A 23,275-nucleotide genomic window follows, 5' to 3' on the forward strand; every position below is an offset into this window, starting at 1 on the left:
CCAGATGGAGTTTTACGCCAATCGATGGCAGTTTCATGGTCACCATTACTGAGACAGGTTTTCAATTCCAGATTTTTTTTATTGATTGATTCGAATTCCACCAGCTGCCGTGGTGGGGTTTGAACCCGTGTCACCCAGAGCATCAGCCTGGGCCTCTGGATTGCTAGTCTAGCGACATTACCACTCTGCTATCGTCGCCCCATCAATATGGAGAATAGAAACTTGCACAATTAGAACATAGAACATAGAACAGTACAGCACAGAACAGGCCCTTCGGCCCTCGATGTTGTGCCGAGCAATGATCACCCTACTTAAACCCACGTAACCCGTATACCCGTAACCCAACAATCCCCCCATTAACCTTACACTACGGACAATTTAGCATGGCGAATCAACCTAACCCGCACATCTTTGGACTGTGGGAGGAAACAGGAGCACCCGGAGGAAACCCACGCACACACGGGGAGGACGTGCAGACTCACAGACGCACAGACAGTGACCCAGCCGGGAATCGAACCTGGGACCCTGGAGCTGTGAAGCATTGATGCTAACCACCATGTTACCGTGAGGCCCTAAATTCTGTGATCAAACTGCAAAACGTTGGATGTTCCCATTGCTCCTTAACAACAATGAAATGGTGTGGTCATAAACGCTTCAGTTTAGCTAAATAACGCTGAATGCAATCACAATCCTCCTTTTTCTAAAACAAGAGCAACAGTGGTGGGGGCAATCTCCTGGAGCGGAGTGTGGCGACTAGGGGTTTTTCACAGTAACTTCATTGCAGTGTTAATGTAAGCCTACTTGTGACAATAAATTTTTTTTTTTGTTTTAAATTTAGAGTACCCAATTATTTTTTCCAATTAAGGGGCAATTTAGCGTGGCCAATCCACCGACCCGGCACATCTTTTGGGTTGTGGGGGTGAAACCCACGCAGACACGGGGAGAATGTGCAAACTCCACACGGACAATGACCCAGGGCCGGGATTCGAACCCGGGTCCTCAGCGCCGTGAGGCAGCAATGCTAACCACTGTGCCACCATGCTGCCCCTTGTGACAATAAAGATCATTTAATTTAAACAGACACACAATCACAGACAGACACACAAACTCATATTATTATTATTATCAAGCCCTTTATTGACTAAGATGCGGAGCATCTTTATGATTCCACAGATGTGTGTCTAACTCATTGTGGCGGTGCTCTGAAATTCAGGCTAACCTGGTGGAACAGCCTGGCAGAGAAAGAATTCAACGCAAATCCCCCCCCCCCCCCCCCCCCCCCCCATATCACAAGTGTGGGGCTCACTTACTTCAGTGAGAGTGAGTAATCATTCTTGGTGGTCTCGCTGTTTCGGACCAGGTAACTCGCCTCCTTGCACAACCGCAGGAGATTCTCCGCGTCTGTCCGGCTGATGGCTCCGTGATACCAACTGCGGGGCAAAAAGAAAAGGCAGGTCCGTTTGTCTCGCCCACAGTCAGCCCCTGTCTAAGTGCTGTAAGCCGGCGTGTTAAACGTGACCATATGTTACAGCTCACCACTCCGCTGACTGACCATCTGCACACTGCTCCATAGACAGGCATGCACAACAGGAGCTCTCAGACACACACTCTCAGGCAGAATAAGCAGCGTTTAGTACAACAAACACGCAAACATGCCCTGCCCAAATCATACATAACTTTAAAAAATATATATTTAGAGTACCCAATTATTTTGTCCAATTAAGGGGCAATGTAGCGTTGCCAATCCACCTACCCTGCACATCTTTTTGGGTTGTGGGGGTGAGACCCACGCAGACACGGGGAGAATGTGCAAACTCCACACAGACAGTGACCCAGGGCCGGGATTCAACCCGGGTCCTCAGCGCCGTAGGCAGCAATGCTAACCACTGCGCCACCGTGCTGCCCAAATCAACATAACTAATAATAGCAGTGTGCCCCCCCCCAACCCCCTGCCCTCCCAGCCCTTTCTAATAGAACGGCAGGCTGTAACACAGAAGGAGGCCATTCGACCCAGCATGTCCGTGCCAGCTCACTGCCAGGGGCAACGTAGCTAATTCTGCTCCTTTCCCCCTGCATTGTGTGCATCCCGGCTGTACAGGAGAATTCTCCTCAGGTGTCCTGCCCAATGTTTATCCCTCAATCAACATCACTTAGAAAGCAGATTAAGAGGACGGCACGGCGGCGCAATGGTTAGCACTACTGCCTTATGGTACTGAGCACCCGGGTACGATCCCGGCCCCGGGTCACTGTCCGTGTGGAGTTTGCACATTCTCCCCGTGTCTGCGTGGGTCTCACCCCCACAACCGAAAGTTGTGCAGGGTAGGTGGATTGGCCACGCTAAATTGCCCCTTCATTGGAAAAAAAAGAATTAGGTACTCTAAATTTATTAAAAAACAAAACGTAACTAAAAAAAAAAGCAGATTGTCTGGTGAAATGTTAGGTGGCTTGTTGGATCTTGCTGTGCAAATTGCACTTCCTACTTTCCAACGGTGCCTGCATTTCAGAAACAGCATTCCACCGACTGAGGACCCGGAGGCCGAGAAAACGCTGCTATAGAAATACAAGGCTTCCTTTTCCGAGTCTCTATTGATAACAGGCTAATAAATACAAAAACTGCACAAATATACACACACACACAAATATACACACACACACACAAATATACACACACACACACAAATATACACACACACACACAAATACACACACACACACAAATACACACACACACACAAATATACACACACAAATACACACACACACAAATACACACACACACAAATACACACACACAAACACACACACAAATATACACACACACACAAATACACACACACACAAATACATACACACACACAAATACACACACACACACACAAATATACACACACAAATACACACACAAATACACACACACACACACAAATACACACAAAAATACACACACACAAATACACACACACACAAACACACACACAAATACAGACACACACACAAACACACACACAAATACACACACACACACAAATATACACACACAAATATACACACATAAATAAACACACACACAAATACACACACAAACATACACACACACAAATATACACATACACACATACAAATATACACACACAAATATACACACACACAAATACACACACACAAACATACACACACACAAATATACACATACACACACACACACATAAACACACACAAATATACATTCACACACATACACAAATACACACACACACGCGCACACAAATACGCACACATAAATACACACACACACACACAAATATACACACACACAAATTCACACACATACACAAATAAACACACATAAATACACACACACAAAGGGCAGCACAGAGCACAGTGGTCAGCACTGTGGCTTTCAGCACCAGGGTCCCAGGTTCGATTCCCCACTGGATCACTGTCTGTGCGGAGTCTGCATGTTCTCCCCGTATGTGTATGGGTTTCCTCCGGGTGCTCCGGTTTCTTCCTACAGTCCACAGACGTGCAGATTAGGTGGATTGGCCGTGCTAAATTGCCCTTAATGACCAAAAAGGTTATGAGGGGTTATTGGGTTACGGGGTTAGGGTGGAAGTGAGGGTTTAAGTGGGTTGGTGCAGACCCGGTGGGCCGAATGGCCTCCTTCTGCACTGTATGTTCTATGTGAAATGAAAATCACTTATTGTCATGAGTAGGCTTCAATGAAGTTACTGTGAAAAGCCCCTTGTATACACACAAACACAAAAATACACACACAAATACACCCACACACACAAACACAAATACACATACACACACAATATCAAAGGTAAAGTCTGAACACCAGACAACATCCCCCCCTCCCCTCAAACGGTGCCCCCCTCCCTGCTCCTTCACCGAGCGGTGTTTCCCCCTCCCTCACTGAGCGGTGTTGAAGCCTGTGAACAAGGCCTCGGGGTTGCCATGGGTAACTCACGTTTGCCTCCCGAGGGACAGGCTTGGCTCCACCCTTTCGCCCAGCACTCCACTGAACTCCAGGCTCTGATGTTTCACAGATTTGACACTGGGCCCAGACAGCCTGTTCTGGTGCCGGACCGTCTCCTCCTTGGGCGGGGAGACCCGATTCTTGTCAACGCCGTCAAACTGAACTGAAGGGAGGAAATAAAAAGAGTTTAAGCGGCAAAGTGCAAAGCGAACGGTCGGAGGGAGGACATGAAAACTGCAGAGGGTGGGGCAGGGGCTGGCTGGGGGGGGGGGGGGGGGTACAACATTCCAAAATCTCTTTCTTCATTAACTATTTTCTCCGGGCCTTTGCCCCTCACGGGGCCGGATGCCCGTTGGTACCTCGCCCAAGTGATCACTTGACATGTCGCTAGCTGTGAAACTATGGAAGGCGTCACAATAATCCTCACCCATAAGACCATAAGACATAGGAGCAGAATTAGGCCATTCGGCCCATTGAGTCTGCTCCGCCATTCAATCATGGCTGATATTTTCTCATCCCCATTCTCCTGCCTTCTCCCCATAACCCCTGATCCCCTTATTAATCAAGAACCTATCTATCTCTGTCTTAAAGACACTCAGTGATTTGTCCTCCGCAGCCTTCTGCGGCAAAGAGTTCCACAGATTCACCACCCTCTGGCTGAAGAAATTCCTCCTCATCGCTGTTTTGAAGGATCGTCCCTTTAGTCTGAGATGGTGTCCTCTGCTTCTAGTTTTTCCTACAAGTGGAAACATCCTTTCCACGTCCACTCTGTCCAGGCCTCGACACTTCTCACACTCACGCTCACACACACCTACACACACACCTACACACACACACATGACGCAAGCTGGGAAACGTGCGGCTAAACACGTTCGCTATGGGACTTTGTTCCCATTTCGTTAAACCGTGCCCAATGTCTCCAGTTAACTGCTCTGCAGGAATTACTCTTCATATAAACAGGAACCCATTTTCCAAATTTTTACCAGTCTATCACTGCATCTATAGCTCCCAAAAAGCAAGCTGTCTTGCAAACCAGGATTTTAAAAAACATTCCTGCAGCAGCCATACACAATAAGCCAAGGTTTTTAACCCTTACTGCACCAAAATACACATGATACAATATATCTGAATATCCTATGTTCACACAATATTCAGTAGATTGTTGAAACTATCATCAATTGTTGTAAAAACCCATCTGGTCTCTATCGGGAGGAAATCTGCCACCCTTACCCGGTCTGGCCTACTCGTGACTCCAGACCCACGGCATTGTGGATCCACTCTTAAATGACCCTCTGAAATGGCCGAGCGAGACACTCGGGTGGGACTCTCTGATCCTGAGGCTAAGTGTTGACGGCGTCGCTGGGCCCACGCCGCTCCAGCTGCTGATCCCGGTGTCAGTGGCACCGGCGCCAACGCGCACATGTGCAGCGGCCCCCTTCCCCGCGCCGGCCCCGACGCAACATGGCGCAGGGCTACAGGGGCCGGAAGAAAGGAGGCCCCCAGCCCGAGAGGCCGGCCCGCCGATCGCAGGCCAGGCCACAACGGAGGGGTTCCCTTGGGGTTGGACCCACCCTCCCGTCTCCCCCCCCCCCCCCCCGCCCCCCCACAGGCCGCCCCCGGACCCTTCCACGCCAAGGTCCCGCCGGCTAGGAGCAGGTTAGAACGCCGCCGGCGGGACTCGGGATTTCTGCGGCGGGCGCTCGGCCCATTCGGACGATGGCGCCAATTCTCCGCTCTGCGGGGAATCACGTCCCGGCGTCGGGGCGGCGTGGCGCGATTCGTGCCTGTCGCGACGATTCTCCGGCCTGGCCCCGGGGCTGAGAGACTCTCGCCCAGAGTTCGAATGCAGCTAGGGACGGGCCAACAAATTCTGGCCCAGCCGTGAAAGAACTTGCAAAAAAGTTTGGCCGGCTCAATAAGGATCTTCAGTGAGGGAGAGAATTCCGGAGTTTAGCAATCCCAACAGCTGAAATAGGGTTGCCAACTGTGTCAAGTATATTCCTGGAGGTTCTACCACATGATTTCCACCCCCCCCCCCCCCTCACTCTCCAGCCATTAATGGTCCAACACATCCACGCCTGTGACGCTCAGCCTTCCTCCAGCAACTGGAACAGAAAAGGACCCATTACCTAATTGGATGGTGCTTGGCTGTCAAACAGCCACCCCCCCCCCCCCCCCCCCCCCCCCAAAACCATTTTCCATATTCCTAAACCCGGTAAAGTGAAAAGTTCACAGAAAATGGCAAAAGAAAAAACAATCTTTTTTTCAAACCGTGCTGCTGATTTGTCTCCAGGGCTGCACGCTGTACCGATTGTTGGTCCCCGATTGCTGGAGACTCTGGGACAATCCTGGAGGACTGGCAGTCCCACGCCTTTGGGGGAGTTTGCTGATCGCTGGGGGGTGAGGGGGGGGGAGTTGCACAAGGCCTCGGGAAAGCCAAGACTGGAGGAGGGCTGAGATCCCGAGAGTTAGTCAGATGGAAGGACATTCCTGGCGGAGGGAAGTGAAGGGTCCATCTCTTCAGCCTGCTGATATTATTGGGGGTTTTGACAGTGGCGAGTCGGGATTCTGCAGTCCTTCTACCCAGGGCCGAATTGCTGGGCCGCAACTCGAAAGCTGGAGGCATTCCCACAGCTGCAGGAATTTAAAACATGCGGCATTCGAGATAGATTAACTTGAACGTGTCAGAACAGCCGACGTGTTGGAAGGTTATGCTGCACACATGTCAAACTCAGTGAATAAGCGCCCCTCAGTCAGGCAGCAGTAACCTCCAATGGGAGCAAATCAGCTGTCAGAGGGAGCAGATGAATATCCAGGAGAAACCTGCTCCCTTTCCGACATTCCCGGTTCTGCGTCGCGAGATTTCAAGATCCCGTCTGCGGTGAACAAGCGATTCTGGCGATGCCAAAGTTTGTTCGGTTTGTGGGGTTGCCCTGTGACCCCCCCCCCCCCCTCTCCTCCCCCCCCCCCCCCCCCCCACTTGTAGGAGGTAAAAGGCGCAGCTTTATTCCTGCCCGCACTCAAACACTTGACATTCTGCTCCCGAATCCCCCCCCCCCCCCCCCCCCCCCCCCAGCTTCATCCCTGACGGAAGGCATCAAACTGCTTCAGTCTTGCTGGCTTTGGAAAGGGTCCAGAGGAGGTTCACAAGAATGATCCCTGGAATGAAGAACTTGTCGTATGAGGAAAGTTTGAGGACTCTGGGTCTGTGCCCGTTGGAGTTTAGAAGGATGAGGGGGGATCTTATTGAAACTTACAGGATACTGCGAGGCCTGGATAGAGTGGACGTGGAGAGGATGTTTCCACTTGTAGGAAAACCTAGACCCAGAGGACACAGCCTCAGACTGAAGGGACGATCCTTTGAAACTGAGATGAGGAGGAATTTTTTTCAGCCAGAGGGTGGTGAATCTGTGGAACTCTTTGCCGCAGAAGGCCGTGGAGGCCAAATCACTGAGTGTCTTTAAGACAGAGATAGATAGGTTCTTGATTAATAAGGGGATCAGGGGTTATGGGGAGAAGGCAGGAGAATAGGGATGAGAAAATATCAGCCATGATTGAATGGCGGAGCAGACTCAATGGGCCGAGTGGCCTAATTCTGCTCCTATGTCTTATGGTCGGAACGCAGGTGACCTGCCCGTGTGTTCCTCCATCCCTTTGCTCCCCCTCACCCGGACGGCACAGCTGCCAGCTTACCACGTACCACTGTGCGGAGCTCCCACCCCCATGAGGGGCGGCACAGTGGTTAGCACTGTTGCCTCACAGCGCCAGGGACCTGTGTTCAATTCCGGCCTCGGGTCACTGTCTGTGCGGAGTCTGCACGTTCTCCCCGTGTCTGCGCCGGTTTCCTCCGGGTGCTCCGGTTTCCTCCCACAGTCCAAAGCACGTGCAGGGTGGATGGATATATGGGGTTGCGGGGAGAGTGCGGGGGAGTGGGCCTGAGTAGGGAGCTCTTTCAGCGGGTTGGTGCAGACTTGATGGGCCGAATGGCCTCCTTCTGCACTGTAGGAATTCTATAAACGATTCTATAAAAAGATATTCCCACTGCTCTGGCAATCTAGCCCAAAGATCTGAGGCAGGTCTCACAGGACTGAAGTTAGAGATTGTTTCTATGCACAGAGGCTGTGGGAGGTTTGGAATTCTCAAAGGGTAATCGATGCTGGGTTAATTGTTCATTGTGAATCTGAAATTGACCGATTCCTGTTAATCAAAGGTGGGTTTGGGAGTGAAGTGAGACTATGAAATAAGGTCGCTGATCATGCTCAGGGAGAGTCCCTACAAGTTTGAGGAGTCAGATGCTCGGCTCCCGTTCCTGTGTAAAACCTTCCTTAAAACCTGTCCCAATATCTCATTCTTTGCCTTGCGGTCAAATTTGTTCAACAATGACCCGCCGGTGGTAAGTGTCGCCTCAGTGACTCATCGGGAGACTACGCACCCTGTGCAATTGGGAACTGACAATACCTTTTCTGATAGGGGTATCCAGGGTATTCGTAACTTCCCTCGTGGGTATGTACATGTGTGTACATGGGTGTACATGTGTGTACATGGATGTACATGTGTGTACATGGGGGTACATGTGTGTACATGTTTGTACATGGGTGTACATGTGTGTACATGGATGTACATGTGTGTACATGGGGGTACATGTGTGTACATGTTTGTACATGTGTGTACATGGGTGTACATGGGTGTACATGGGTGTACATGTGTATGCAGAGAGCATATGAATGCAGCGAGTGCGTGTGCGCACAGCGTGGCTGTGTACGGCATGTGTATGCGCAGAGTGAAAATGTGTGTGCACTGCAAGTGTGCGCAGTATGAGTGTGCAGTGTGAGTGTGCAGTGTGAGTGTGCAGTGTGAGTGTGCAGTGTGAGTGTGCAGTGTGAGTGTGCAGTGTGTGAGTTTTCTGATGGGGTATCCAGGATATTTGTACATGTGTGGATGTATATGTGTGTACATGCGTACGCAGAGAGCACGTGAGTGCAGCGAGTGCGTGTGCGCACAGCGTGGCTGTGTAGGGCACGTGTATGCGCAGAGTGAAAATGTGTGTGCAGTGCAAGTGTGCGCAGTATGAGTGTGTGCAGTGCATGTGTGCAGTGATTGTGCACTGTGAGTGTGCAGTGTGTGTGTGTAATGTGTGTGCAGTGCACATGTGCAATGTGAGTGTGGAGTGTGTACGTGCAGTGTGTGTGGTATGTGCGGTATGAGTGTGCAGTGTGTGAGTGCGCACAGAGTGTGTGCGCAGTGTGAACGTGCAGCAAGTGTGCAGTGAGTGTGCACAGTGAGTGTGCTGTGTGTGTGTGCAGTGTGTGAGTGCGCACAGAGTGTGCGCGCAGTGTGAGCATGCAGTAAATGTGCACAGTGAGTGTGCACTGTGTGAATGCACACAGTGTGTGCACAGTGTGAGCGTGCAGAGATTGTGCACAGTGTGTGTACGTGATGTGTAAGTGTGCAGAGTGAGTGTGCACAATGTGTATGTGCAGTGTCTGTGCAATGTGAACGTGCAGTGTGAGTGCTATGCACGGTGTGTGTCTGTGTATTTTAGACACTATATGAGGAAGTTGTGTTCTGCAGACGCTCTGTTATTGAACCCTCAGTTAATGAGTTTCTTTCACAGCTCAGATAACAGAGTGAAAGAATTTCCAGGTTTCTTTGTGTTGAATCAGTCTGAGGCAGATTGAACAGGCGCTGCACGGTGCAGCATCATTAACCTTCGGGTCAGCAATACATTTCCCACTAACCGAGTTACAGACACAGCACCCAAACCATCAGCACATCAGCAGAAGCTTCTTTGCAGAATTCAATTGGTGATTGGACATATTTCAAATTTCTACCCTTTGCTATTGCCAGGTGTGACCAGAACTGAACCCCGATTCTACTTAACACATTTTTCATAAAACACTGCTTTATGCTCATCCAGATCAGGAGTGTGAGATAAGGAAATCTGCTATATCACGTCAGCACGAAACACTCCTGGGACAGGTACAGCACGGGGTTAGATACAGAGTAAAGCTCCCTCTACACTGTACCCATCAAACACTCCCAGGACAGGTACAGCACGGGGTTAGATACAGAGTAAAGCTCCCTCTACACTGTCCCCATCAAACACTCCCAGGACAGGTACAGCACAGGGTTAGATACAGAGTAAAGCTCCCTCTACACTGTCCCCATCAAACACTCCCAGGACAGGTACAGCACGGGGTTAGATACAGAGTAATGCTCCCTCTACACTGTCCCCATCAAACACTCCCAGGACAGGTACAGCACAGGGTTAGATACAGAGTAAAGCTCCCTCTACACTGTCCCCATCAAACACTCCCAGGACAGGTACAGCACGGGGTGAGATACAGAGTAAAGCTCCCTCTACACTGTCCCCATCAAACACTCCCAGGACAGGTACAGCACGGGGTGAGATGCAGAGTAAAGCTCCCTCTACACTGTCCCCATCAAATACTCCCAGGACAGGTACAGCACGGGGTTAGATACAGAGTAAAGCTCCCTCTACACTGTCCCCATCAAACACTCCCAGGACAGGTACAGCACAGGGTTAGATACAGAGTAAAGCTCCCTCTACACTGTCCCCATCAAACACTCCCAGGACAGGTACAGCACGGGGTTAGATACAGAGTAAATGCTCCCTCTACACTGTCCCCATCAAACACTCCCAGGACAGGTACAGCACAGGGTTAGATACAGAGTAAAGCTCCCTCTACACTGTCCCCATCAAACACTCCCAGGACAGGTACAGCACGGGGTTAGATACAGAGTAAAGCTCCCTCTACACTGTCCCCATCAAACACTCCCAGGACAGGGTACAGCACGGGGTGAGATACAGAGTAAAGCTCCCTCTACACTGTCCCCATCAAACACTCCCAGGACAGGTACAGCACGGGGTTAGATACAGAGTAAAGCTCCCTCTACACTGTCCCCATCAAACACTCCCAGGACAGGGTACAGCACGGGGTTAGATACAGAGTAAAGCTCCCTCTACACTGTCCCCATCAAACACTCCCAGGACAGGTACAGCACGGGTTAGATACAGAGTAAAGCTCTCCTCTACACTGTCCCCATCAAACACTCCAGGACAGGTACAGCACGGGGTTAGCTACAGAGTAAAGCTCCCTCTACACTGTCCCCATCAAACACTCACAGGACAGGGTACAGCACAGGGGTTAGATACAGAGTAAAGCTCCCTCTACACTGTCCCCATCAAACACTCCCAGGACAGGTACAGCACGGGGTTAGATACAGAGTAAAGCTCCCTCTACACTGTCCCCATCAAACACTCCCAGGGCAGTACAGCATGGGGTTAGATACAGAGTAAAGCTCCCTCTACACTGTCCCCATCAAACACTCCCAGGACAGGGACAGCACGGGGTGAGATACAGAGTAAAGCTCCCTCTACACTGTCCCCATCAAACACTCCCAGGACAGGGACAGCACGGGGTTAGATACAGAGTAAAGCTCCCTCTACACTGTCCCCATCAAACACTCCCAGGACAGGTACAGCACGGGGTTAGATACAGAGTAAAGCTCCCTCTACACTGTCCCCATCAAACACTCCCAGGACAGGTACAGCACGGGGTTAGATACAGAGTAAAGCTCCCTCTACACTGTCCCCATCAAACACTCCCAGGACAGGTACAGCACGGGGTTAGATACAGAGTAAAGCTCCCTCTACACTGTCCCCATCAAACACTCCCAGGACAGGTACAGCACGGGGTTAGATACAGAGTAAAGCTCCCTCTACACTGTCCCCATCAAACACTCCCAGGACAGGGACAGCATGGGGTTAGATACAGAGTAAAGCTTTGTCTATAAAATGGATGCTGGAATCTGAAACCAAAGAGAAAATGCTGGAAATTTCAGCAGGTCTGGCAGCATCTGTGAGGAGAGAAAAGAGTTCATGTTTCGAGTCCAGAAGATCCTTTGTCAGAGCTAAAAGGTATAGAAAGTGGGAGATATTTATACTGTAGGGTGAGGGAATGAAAGCTGATCATCGGGTTAGATGCAGAGTAAAACGCTTGTTGGGTTATGGGATTTTGGGTGTTTAACTCCACGGGAAAGAGAGATATTTTGGGAGTTTCTCATTTAAGCGCCATTTTCTGAGACCCATAATCGGAATAGGAAAATCATAAAAACTAATCGCAGCTGATTTTGTGTCTGTCCTTGATAGGGGCCCGAGAGGGGATGATGTTGAGGGGGTGAAGTAACAATGCGCTCGAACTCCGCATCGGAGCAGAATGTTTCTGCAGGTGCTGAGCCCCTTTAAGGGGGCGCGCATTGGAGGTGCCATTCGACCCGCTCGTCCAATGGGAGACGAGGGTGGGGATCTCAGCGCAGAGCGTGGGATTTTTAATCCAGTTAACTGGAGGTTGCCAATTATTGCATTGACTACATTGGCGACGAGGCAGACAACAGTGGGTCGCAATGAGGAAAGAGTTCTGAAGGAAAGTTTGGTTGCACGTGTTTCCGAGCCAGTGGTATTGTGTCCAGCGTGCAACACAGTGAAAAGTAACCACCCCTCTCTTCTCAAAATTAGAACTTTTGAAGCTGCTACAGAAGGCTGGGTACAGCTTATGGAGCATTTGGAATATTGGGCGTCATCGTGGCCTCAGGAGCAGCGATTCTGACCTCTACAGGGGGCCAGCACGGCACTGGAGCGACCCACGCCGCTCCAGCTGCTGATCCCGGCGTCAGACGGGCGCCACAGGTCTGAGCATGCGCAGTGGGACCGGCGCGATTTGCGCGCGTGCCCGGTGTCTCCCTTCTCCGCGCCAGCCCCGTCACAACATGGCGTAGGGCTACCGGGGCCGGCGCGGAACAAAGGAGACCCCCCAGCCCGAGAGGCCGGCCCGCCAATCGGCGGGCCCCGAGCACGGGCCAGGCCACAGCGGAGCCCCCCCCCCCCCCCCACAGGCCGCCCCGGATCCTTCACGCCGAGGTCTCGCCGGGTAAGACCAGGTTAGAACGGCTCCGGCAGGACTCGGCCGCTCGGCCCATCCCGGGCGGAGAATCGCCGGAGGGGCCCCACAGAGCGGCCCCCGACCGGTGCCGTGCCGGCACCAATAATTCTCCGCTCTCTAGAGAATCACGTCCCGGCATCGGGGCAGCGTGGCGCGATTCGCGCCGGTCGCAGCCGTTCTCCGGCCCGGCTCTGGGGTGAGAGAACCCCGCCCATTATTTCTGTGTCAATGAAATAGAGGGAGAGGAAAAGAACAAAGTTATATTGCTGACTGCCTGTGGGACTCAGGCGTATAACTTAATCCAGAGTTTAACGTCCACGAAGCTCTTGACACAAAGTCTCCTGACACACAGAACTCATTGAGCTCGAAAAGGAGCATTACCTCCCTAAGCCCTCAATAAGATTACAAAGGTACAAATTTAACTCTGCGGGGAGAAGCTGAGGGGAGACGATTGTAGCCTCTGTTTCAGGGCTAAGGCAAATCGCGGAGCACTGTAATACAATTGTAATACATAATTGTAATTTTGGGTCAGCGTTGAATGACATGTTAAGGGACCGACTGGTATGTGATGTGAACAATGCAGCTAGACAGGGAAAATTGTTAGTTACAATCACAGTTAACTTTAGAAAGGTGCTGGAAATGGTGTCAGTGACAAAGAAAGCCGAGAAGGGTGCCCACGCTCTGCAAAGAAGATTTAAACCACAGCCTAGGAATAATGGAGTGTTATCAGTGAGAGGGAGGTCACTCCCCAGAAACATGTAGATTGAGAGAAGCAGAGTGCTTCGAGTGTGGAAATAAAGGACATTTGAGGTACAGCTGTTAAAGCAAGCAGGTCCTGCCCAGTGTCATTGGGGTAAATAATCCTTTCTTGTTGTTTGTTCATGGGATGTGGGCATCGCTGGCTGGGCCAGCATTTATTGCCCATCCACGAGGGCATTTTTAAGAGTCAACCCATTGCTGTGGGTCTGGAGTCACAGGTAGGCCAGACGGGTAAGGATGGCAGATTTCCTTCCCTATAGGACATTAGTGAACCAGATGGGTTTTTAGAACAATCGACCATGGTTTCATGATCATCATTAGACTTTTAGTGCCAGATTTTTCTTGAATTCAAATTTCACCATCTGCTGTGGCGGGATTTGAACCCGGGTCCCCAGAGCATTACCCTGGGTCTCTGGATTACTAGCCCAGTGATAATACCACTACACCACTACCGCCAGCCCCAGTGCCGAGCATGGAGGATTACCCAGTGGGTGAATGGAATGTTTTATCGCTGAATATTGTGGAAGAGGGAAAGGTAGCCCCCATCGCACTGTCAGCCACTGAAGGTGGAAGTGGACACGGGGGCGGTAGCGCCTCTTCTGAGTGAACAGACCTCCCGGTATCTCCAAGGAGGGGTTCAACCCCTGAGGCTGCTAGACTGGCCATACAAATGGTAAGGGTGAACATGACTCCTGCGAGTTATAGGCAGCAGCACAGCCACCATTGATAGCAGCGCCGAGCCGAGGGCTGAGTGTGACGGGCTCCAAGAGCTCAACGTGAACTGGGAGTTTCTTTACAAGATATGTTCCAGGAGGAATTGGGAAAGATCAAAGGATCCATGTGGGCCTAGAAGCCGCCCCAGGTTTTTCTGGATCCCATCACCAAAATAGAGGGGGTGGATTCTCCGTTTCAGCGGCTAAGTGATGGCGCCAGCATGTGGTCTTTTATGACCAAATAAATCGGTGTGAAACCCTCACCAATCCCGGGACCGGTGAGGGGCTAGCACCGACGCCGGGTGAGACTCCAGCTCCAAAAATGGATGGAGAATGGCCGGCTCCCGGGCCGCGCATGCGCAAGGCGGCGACCTGCAGCAGTCGCGCCGTACAACACGGCGCCGGCTGTGCGCGGACCCGACCTGCGACCCCACAGCCCACCCCCTGGCCACCCCCCCACCAGCCCTCGCAGAAGCACCCCCCCCCCCCCGGCTGGCGGCACAGATCCCGGCCGAGTGTGGTGGTGCTGGACATAGTCCGCAGACGGGTTCCCGCACGGCTGAGGCCACACATGTCCCGCACCGTCGGGAATTCGGCCCATCAGGGGCGGGGGTGGGCCGGCCGATGACACGCCAATGCCCTTGTAACGGTGTGCAGCTGATGACGCCATTTCGGGGGGGGGGGGGGTGCGGAGCATGGCTGACCAGCATAAAACCGACGTCGGGCAATGGAGCATCCAACTCAGAATCTTTACGCCAAGTTGGCTGTGGTTTGACACATACCAAGTTGGGTTTGAGTCTCATTTACCAACCATTACACAGGACGACGCATCGAGAGGATATGTCACCAGAAACCCTCATAAGGGGTTATACCAATCTGCTGTCCGGCGTTTCATTGGCTTGCGCATTCTCCCAGTGAGCTATGCAGAGTTTGTTGCATGGTTGTCGTCTATTTGGACGATGTTTTAATAACGGGATCCTCTGAAGAGGAACATCTGGACAATTTGGACAAAGTTTCGAAGAGATTTCAGGAGGAAAGCCCATCCGTGGAAATCAGAGAGAGTGCAGGACAAGTTTCTGAAGAAACAGGTAGATCGTTGGCGGAGCCATGAACTCTCCCAAGGGGCAGTGTTACCGCCCGATCCAGTTGTGCCAGCAAGCGGTGATGTTGTTTGTCCGAGGAGGGAAGCGACTGATTGGCCAGTGATGGGTCAAAGTGCTGCCCTCAGTGAGAAAATAGTGGAGAGTGACGGGCTGGTACCAGGAGAGAGTCCGGGTGAAGCAAGTCCAACCCAAGCTACCTCGATAGCGGAACCTCAATCAGTTGAGAAAGGTCAATCCCACACAAAGCCCTCCGACAGGCCGAGTTTCTGTAAACTGTGTTAAAAATTGTTCATTATTGCTAATGTTTTGAAACTTTTAAAAGTTATCAATATACCTTGTAATAAGGGACTCAAAGGGGGGTGGAGGATGTGGTAGCTAAGCCCCTTTAAGGGGGGGGGCTGCATTGGAAGGGCCGTATGGTCTGATTATCCAATGGGGAACGAGCGTGGGACGTGCAGAGTACAGCCATTTTCAGCCAGTTTTATGACCCTAGTGCTGAGAATGAAGTTGTAGATTATCTCTCTCTGTATAGGAGTTTGTTTTAGTAATTAACCCTGGTTGTTAGCTAACCTACTGGTGGTCACCAATTATTGCAGTTTCAATCCAAAACATCTTGGCTCAGCTGGGATTCAGATGGTCATATTCGACCAATCGCTGATCGACGTTGCGATGCTGTGTGTGGGAGCTTGCTGTGTACGAATTGACTCCAGCTTGCAATGTTCGGAAGTTGCGACAGGTGCTATATAAATGCACGTCTTTCTTCTTCAACTCCTTCAGATGCTGATCGACCTGCTTCGACCAGCGTTTATTCTTTTGTTCCATTAAATTATGCTCTTTGAGGACCCAGTTCTGTGTTTCTTTTCTTCCCAGGCTCAGTAATCAGGAGTGTTTACTCATTCCGCTGTCTTTGCAAATAAGTTCTGACATAAACACACTAAAGAGCCGGGCCGTGTGGTTCCTGCAGACTTGTTTACCGTCTGTGAGCTCTCTAAATTTAGGTGGTGACTTTAGAAGGATGGGGTTACGGAGAACAAGGCGATATAATCCATTTGAGTGCTTAGATGATATCATAACCTGCAGGCCGTGATTTGAATGGGTAAGTGTGTGTTCTGTTCCCAGCCACTCACTGACACTTTATTAAATGTGATCAGATCCTAGGTTTATACTGTGTGTCTCTCTGTGCCCTTTATTAAATGCTACCCCCCCCCCCCCCCCACTGCCCCGTCGCCCCCTCCCCAACCCCTTCCTGCCTCCTCTTCCCCCCCCCCCCTACTCCACCTGGGCAGGAATCACAGATTCCCAATATTCTTAATTCACTTTCTCAAATGGTCATTGTGTGTGAGTCGCAACAGTGAGAACTTTGCAGCCTGTAATCTGACCAGAGAGAGACACACACACACATGGATACGGACACACACATGCGTGCACACAGACACAGAGGCACAGGCCCAGACAAACACATAGACACACGTACACATGTGCACACAGACACACATATGGGCGCACACATACACAGACATGCATGTGCACACACACACACACACACACACACATGTGCACACAGACACACATAGACAGGCACACACAGCGAATGAATGTATATTTAAAAACCGACACAAAACCTCTTCATCTCTCTCTCTCTGCATTCAAACCTCTCTTTTTTAAAATGTTTTTTATTGGGTTTTTGTACATGGTGTAAAACCTCTCTAACCAACCTTGAGGTCAGATGTATCTTTGTGTGGCCATTGATAACCGTTCTGCGAAGCACTTTGGGATGTTTTAATAGGTTAAAGGTGCGATATAAATGCACAGTGTTATGTTTGAGAGTGTTATGGGCGGAAAGTGGCGCAGTGTTTAGCACTGGCGCTAATGAGCCGGGCTTGAATCCCGGCTCTGGGTCACTGTCCGTGTGGAGTTTGCACATTCTCCCCGTGTCTGCGTGGGTCTCACCCCCACAACCCAAAGATGTGCAGGGTAGGTGGATTGACCACGCTAAATTGCCCCTTAATTGGGGAAAAAAAATAATTGGGTGCTCTAAATTTATTGAAACAAAATTATTGAGAGTGTCGGGGGGCAGGATGTGGGAGGGGGGCAGGATGTGGGAGGGGGGCAGGATGTGGGAGGGGCAGGATATGGGAGGGGCAGGATATGGAAGGGGGCAGGATACGGAAGGGGGCAGGATATGGGAGGGGCAGGATATGGGAGGGGCAGGATATGGAAGGGGGCAGGATATGGGAGGGGGCAGGATATGGGAGGGGCAGGATATGGAAGGGGCAGGATATGGGAGGGGCAGGATATGGAAGGGGCAGGATAGGGAGGGGCAGGATATGGAGGGGCAGGATATGGAAGGGGGCAGATATTGAAGGGGCAGGATATGGAAGGGGCAGGATATGGAAGGGCAGGATATGGAAGGGGCAGGATATGGAGGGGCAGGAATATGGAAGGGGACAGGATATGGGGGGGGGGGACATGGGGCATGGGCTGGGTGATACAGGCGGCGAGATGAGCAAGGCCTGTGAAGGAGTGAAACGCAAGGATAAAGGTTTTGAACTTCCAGCTGTTATACAATGAGGCGAGTGCCTTGGAGCAAGGGAGAATTGGTCAGTGAATGTGGGGAATATAAATATGTTTTAGTGTAAGTTAAGGGTGGAGGGGTGCGGAGGTGGGGGTTGATGTGTTGGATATGTTGGGTCTGCGATTACCATAGCAGTGAGAGAGACAAGCCACCAACACTTGTAGAAGTACAACTCTATTTTATTTAACTATGAGCTGTTAAACATACTTGCACTGTGGGTCGACACTATGTTAGGTTGACTGGAGACCTGAGGCTAACCTGACCAGACTATCCTGCTAGCACATGGTAGATGTTCGTGTTGCTGATCACGGGCTCTGGCTGTCTCAGAGGCTGCATCCCGAGAGAGCAGGAAAACTGGTGCCCTCCGGCTTTATAGTGGCCGTGTCCTGTCTGGTGATTGGCTGCTGTGTTCTGTGTGTTGATTGGTCTTTCAGTGTGTCAGTCTATGCACCATCATATACTTGTGTGTATATTATGACAGGGGTAGGGGAACATGGTGCACTGAGGGAAACCTCAGCCCAAGAACTGATAGCTTCTCACAGGCGAGCACAGTAAGAAGTCTGACAACACCAGGTTAAAGTCCAACAGGTTTGTTTCAAATCACTAGCTTTCGGAGCACTGCTCCTTCCTCAGGTGAACATATGTTCTGGAACCTACCTCTTCATTCACCTGAGGAAGGAGCTGTGCTCCGAAAGCTAGTGATTAGAAACAAACTTGTTGGACTTTAACCTGGTGTTGTCAGACTTCTTACTGTGCTCACCCCCTCCTTTAGCGACACGTCCTCCGGAGCAACACAGGATCCCAGTTAGCCGAGGGACCCCAAGTGATGACTCCCTGCACAGACTCAGCGGGAAATGCCAACTTTAACCCCAGGCACTGGTGTGGCCGCACCTTGCCAATGTCGCAGGCCCTTCATTCACCCGGAGAGGCTGCAGCTGATGGAGGAAGGACAGGGTCCGACACTGCAAGACCCCAACAGGCAAACTGAGTGACCCAATGGTTCATGAAACGATGTACAAGATTCAAAAGAGGCAGGATAGGCTCACTGGACTGAATGGCCTCCTTTGTGCTGTACTAGTCAAAGATTCAGCCAGCAAGGAGATATTGATAGTTTTAGTAATGTGGGTAAATGCAAAGTTGTTCATTTTGGAAGGGAGAACAAAAGAACAGAGTATTATTTGAATGGAGAAAAACTGCAGAAAGCTGCAACACAAAGGGATTTGTCCAAGAAACACAGAAAGCTAGCACACAGGGGCAGCAGGTAATCAGGAAGCTAATGGAATATTGGCCCTGATTTCAAGGGGGTTGGAGTATAAGAGTCGGTAAGTCTTGCAGCAACTGTACAAGGTACTGGTGGGACTACATCTAGAGTATTGTGAACAGTTTTGGTCTCCTTATTTAAGGAGAGATATTATTTCATTGGAGGTGGTTTAGAGAAGGGTCACTAGGGTGATCCTTGATATGGAGGGATTGTCTTCTGAGCAAAGGTTAAGCAAGTTTGCACTCTACTCATTGGAATTCAGAAGAATGAGAGATGATCTAATTGAAACATATCGGATTATAAAGGGGCTTTGACAGAGTAAATGCTGAGAGGATGTTTCCCCCCTCATGGGAGAGTCTGGGACCAGAGGGCAGAGTCTCAGAATAAAGGGGAGCCAATTTCAGACTGAGAGGAGGAATTTCTTCTCTCCGAGGGTTATCAGCCTTTGGAATTCCTTGTCACAGAGAGACCTGGGGGCAGAGTCCTTGTGTCTATTTAAGGCTGAGATGAACAGATTCTTGATCAGCGAGGGACTCGAGGGTTAGGGGCAAAGGACAGGAACGTGGGCGTGAGGAATGTCAGATCAGCCATGATCATTTTGAATGTCAGAGCAGGTTCGAGATGCCAACTGGCCTAACCCTGTTCCTATTTCTTAGGCTCCTTATTATGGTCTGCAGTCATAATTTCTACTGTCACGTGTCTCTCCCTCTCGAATCACTGGCTCTGTTACAATCCTTCTCTTCCTCGATTTTACACCTCATAGTAAAGTTAGTGGCTCATCTTTTACAATCCCTCCCTCAGCTCCAAATATCCCACTCTCTATTTCACCCTCCCTCTATTCTTTCCATCCTTTAATTATCACACACCACACCACAACTTCATTCCATTCAAGACAGAATAACATTAATCCCTTGTTGCTCATTCTGATCTGTTTAAAATCACAATAATCTTTCCTGGATTTATCCAAAAACACCCTCCTGATGATTAACTGCTGCCTAATGGTGTGTATGTGTGTGTACGTCTGTGTTTGCACGTGTGTGTGTCTGTGAGCACACGTCACCGATGCCTGTGTGTGCGCGGATGTCTGTACGTTTGTGTCTGTCTATGTATGTGGTTGTGTTGCGCGTGTGTCTGTGTGTGAGCACGTGTGCACACAAGCGTCTGTGTGTGTGTCAGCACCTGTGTCTGTGTGTGCATGTCTGTGTGTGCACATATGTGGTGTGCACACGCGTGTGTGTATGTGCACACGTGGTGCGTGGGGTGGAGGAGATGGAAACGTTGATTGAGAGCAGAGTGGGTCTCCCCTCCAGTGGTGAAATAATCTAGGCTCCCTCACAAAGAACAGGGGCAACACTGGAGGTTGAATGTTTCTTAAGGGACTTCCCCCCCCCCCCCCCCCCCCCCCCCCACCCTCCCCACCCCAGTCAAAACCATTGCCCCTCAGGAGCACCAAGGAACACAACAGGTAAAAAATAGAATGAATAAGTCATCGACTTCAATGTTTTGGTGTTAGTCACAGCGTGGAATCAGCCAGGATCCAAATCATTTAGCCTCAAGTGGAAGAGGATATTAACAGAAAAAGTGCAGAAAGGTTTTTTTTTTTGAAAAATAAATGATTTATTGTGTACAAATGATTGCACGTGTCACATATTACAGCAGTCCATTAAGAAGAAGAATTACACTGTGGATATTCCGTGCTGAAGGAGGTTTGAACATGCTCGGAACACTGAAACATCACTGTTCAACTAGGGAAAGGACAGCCAGGTCACTTCACACACATGCAGAGTAACTAGCATAACCAGCATGGACTAAGCCCACTCGCCAGCGAGTGCCCACAGCCTGTGCCAGTGTGGGGTTGGCATGCTGTGCTCAACACAGGGTCGTTCGGCATAGGAGAAGGGTGCGACAGAGCGGGCAGTGTTAGGGTGGGAGGTGAGGGATATCTGGGTGGGCATCATGCTGGGCTGTACAAGGGGTGACTTGGGATGCACAGACCTCTCCTTTTACACTCCCCCCCTCCCCTGGGTACTGCCTCTTGCTGGGGTCTGTACCTCACCTAGACCTGACACAAGCAGCCATGTCAGGCTATTCTACTTTAGAAGGCATCCCAGCTCCCTGCCCCCTCCCGTCACCATCCAGCTGCTGTCCCACATGCACTATCCTGCGGAGGTTAGGGAATGTTGATGGGGAATCTGCCTGTGGAAGTCCTCACAGGTGAGCCCACCTGTTCAAAAGAAAATTCCGAATTTTCATGTGGCCATTCCACCTACCCTGCATAGGGGGGGGGGGGGGGGGGGGGGGGGGGGGGGGGGGGGGGGGGGGGGTGAGACCCACGTTGGCACGGGGAGAAGGTGTAACTCCGCACGGAAAGTGACCCAGGGTCGGGATTGAACCCGGGCCCTTGGCGGCGGAAGGCAGCAGTGCTAACCACTGCGACACCATGCCGCCCCCCTTGGCCAACATCCGCAACGTGAGTACGTTCCGGAAGGAGACACTCCACTGGGTCACGTGGTTCCTGACGCTGGGAGTCTGCTCAGCAGCAAGGACCCTGACCAGCTTCATTATTTACAATCCTGGAATCAGAGACGCTGATGGGAATTATAGCTGCGAACGAACAGACTTTCCAAATTCACTAATACTAATTAAATAGACTAATGACACGATGTTAACTAACTACAATCACTAATAAATCAGACTTCAATTACCAGCACGAGCTTCAAATGCTAATTATTCATTAAAAATACTAACTTATTACAAATATTAACTGTATAAAATGACAAATACTTATTCCATATAGTAACCAACCATATGTACTAACTGGTCAATTGTCCATGACTTTGTTCACGTTCAGCTGAAGCATGGAGCAGGTTTAGAAAGTTAAGCTCCCTTTAATGTTCTGGGTGGCACAGGGGTTAGCACTACTGCCTCACAGCGACAGGGACAGTCAGAGAGATCTGGGTGTACAGGTCCGCAGGTCACTGAAAGGGGCAACACAGGTGGAGAAGGTAGTCAAGAAGGCATACAGAATGCTTGCCTTCATTGGCCGGGGCATTGAGTATAAGAATGGGCAAGTCATGTTGCAGCTGTTTAGACCCTTAGTTAGGCCACACTTGGAGTACAGTGTTCAATTCTGGTCGCCACACTACCAGAAGGATGTGGAGGCTTTAGAGAGGGTGCAGAAGAGATTTACCAGGATGTTGCCTCGTATGGAGGGCATTAGCTATGAGGAGAGGTTGAATAAACTTGTTTTTTTATCACTGGAACGAAGGAGGTTGAGGGGCGACCTGATAGAGGTCTACAAAATTATGAGGGGCATAGACAGAGTGGATAGTCAGAGGCTTTCCCCCAGTGTAGAGGGGTCAATTACTAGGGGGCATAGGTTTAAGGTGCAGGAGGCAAGGTTTAAAGGAGATGTACAAGGCAAGTTTTTTACACAGAGGGTAGTGGGTGCCTGGAACTCGCTGTCGGAGGAGGTGGTGGAAGCAGGGACAATAGTGACATTTAAGGGGCATCTTGACAAATACATGAATAGGATGGGAATAGAAGGATACGGACCCCGGAAGTGTAGAAGATTTTAGTTTACAAGGGCAGCATGGTCAGCACAGGCTTGGAGAGCCGAAGGGCCTGTTCCTGTGCTGTACTTTTTTTTGTTCTTTATCTTTGTTCTTGGACCCGGGATTGATTCCAGCCCTCGGGTGTCTGTGTGGACGGAGAATGGGAGAGGGGGAATGGGGAGGGGTAATGTGGAGGGGGATTGGGGAATGGGGAGGGGGAAATGGGGAATGGGGAGGAGGATTGGGGAGGGGGAATGGGAGAGAGGGAATTGGGAATGGGGAGGGGGAATGGGGAGGGGGGAATGGGAGAGGGGGAATGGGGAAGGGGAATGGGGAGGGGGAATGGGGAATGGGAAGGGGGATTG

General features: G+C 50.6%; 1 protein-coding gene across 1 annotated transcript in view; it reads right to left on the minus strand.

Annotated features, from left to right (window-relative positions):
• LOC119956719 (SH2 domain-containing adapter protein F-like) overlaps positions 1–23,275 on the minus strand; it is a 114,595-nt gene that overhangs the window by 44,677 nt on the left and 46,643 nt on the right. Inside the window, exons 3-5 of the mRNA XM_038784055.1 lie at positions 6,254–6,616; positions 3,974–4,145; positions 1,311–1,430 (exon numbers count right to left, since the gene is read on the minus strand). Of these exons, the coding sequence (XP_038639983.1) occupies positions 1,311–1,430; positions 3,974–4,145; positions 6,254–6,616 (655 nt within the window). The remainder of the gene's footprint in view (positions 1–1,310; positions 1,431–3,973; positions 4,146–6,253; positions 6,617–23,275) is intronic.

This window comes from Scyliorhinus canicula, chromosome 24 (genome assembly GCF_902713615.1).
Source record: "Scyliorhinus canicula chromosome 24, sScyCan1.1, whole genome shotgun sequence".
NCBI lineage: Eukaryota > Metazoa > Chordata > Chondrichthyes > Carcharhiniformes > Scyliorhinidae > Scyliorhinus > Scyliorhinus canicula.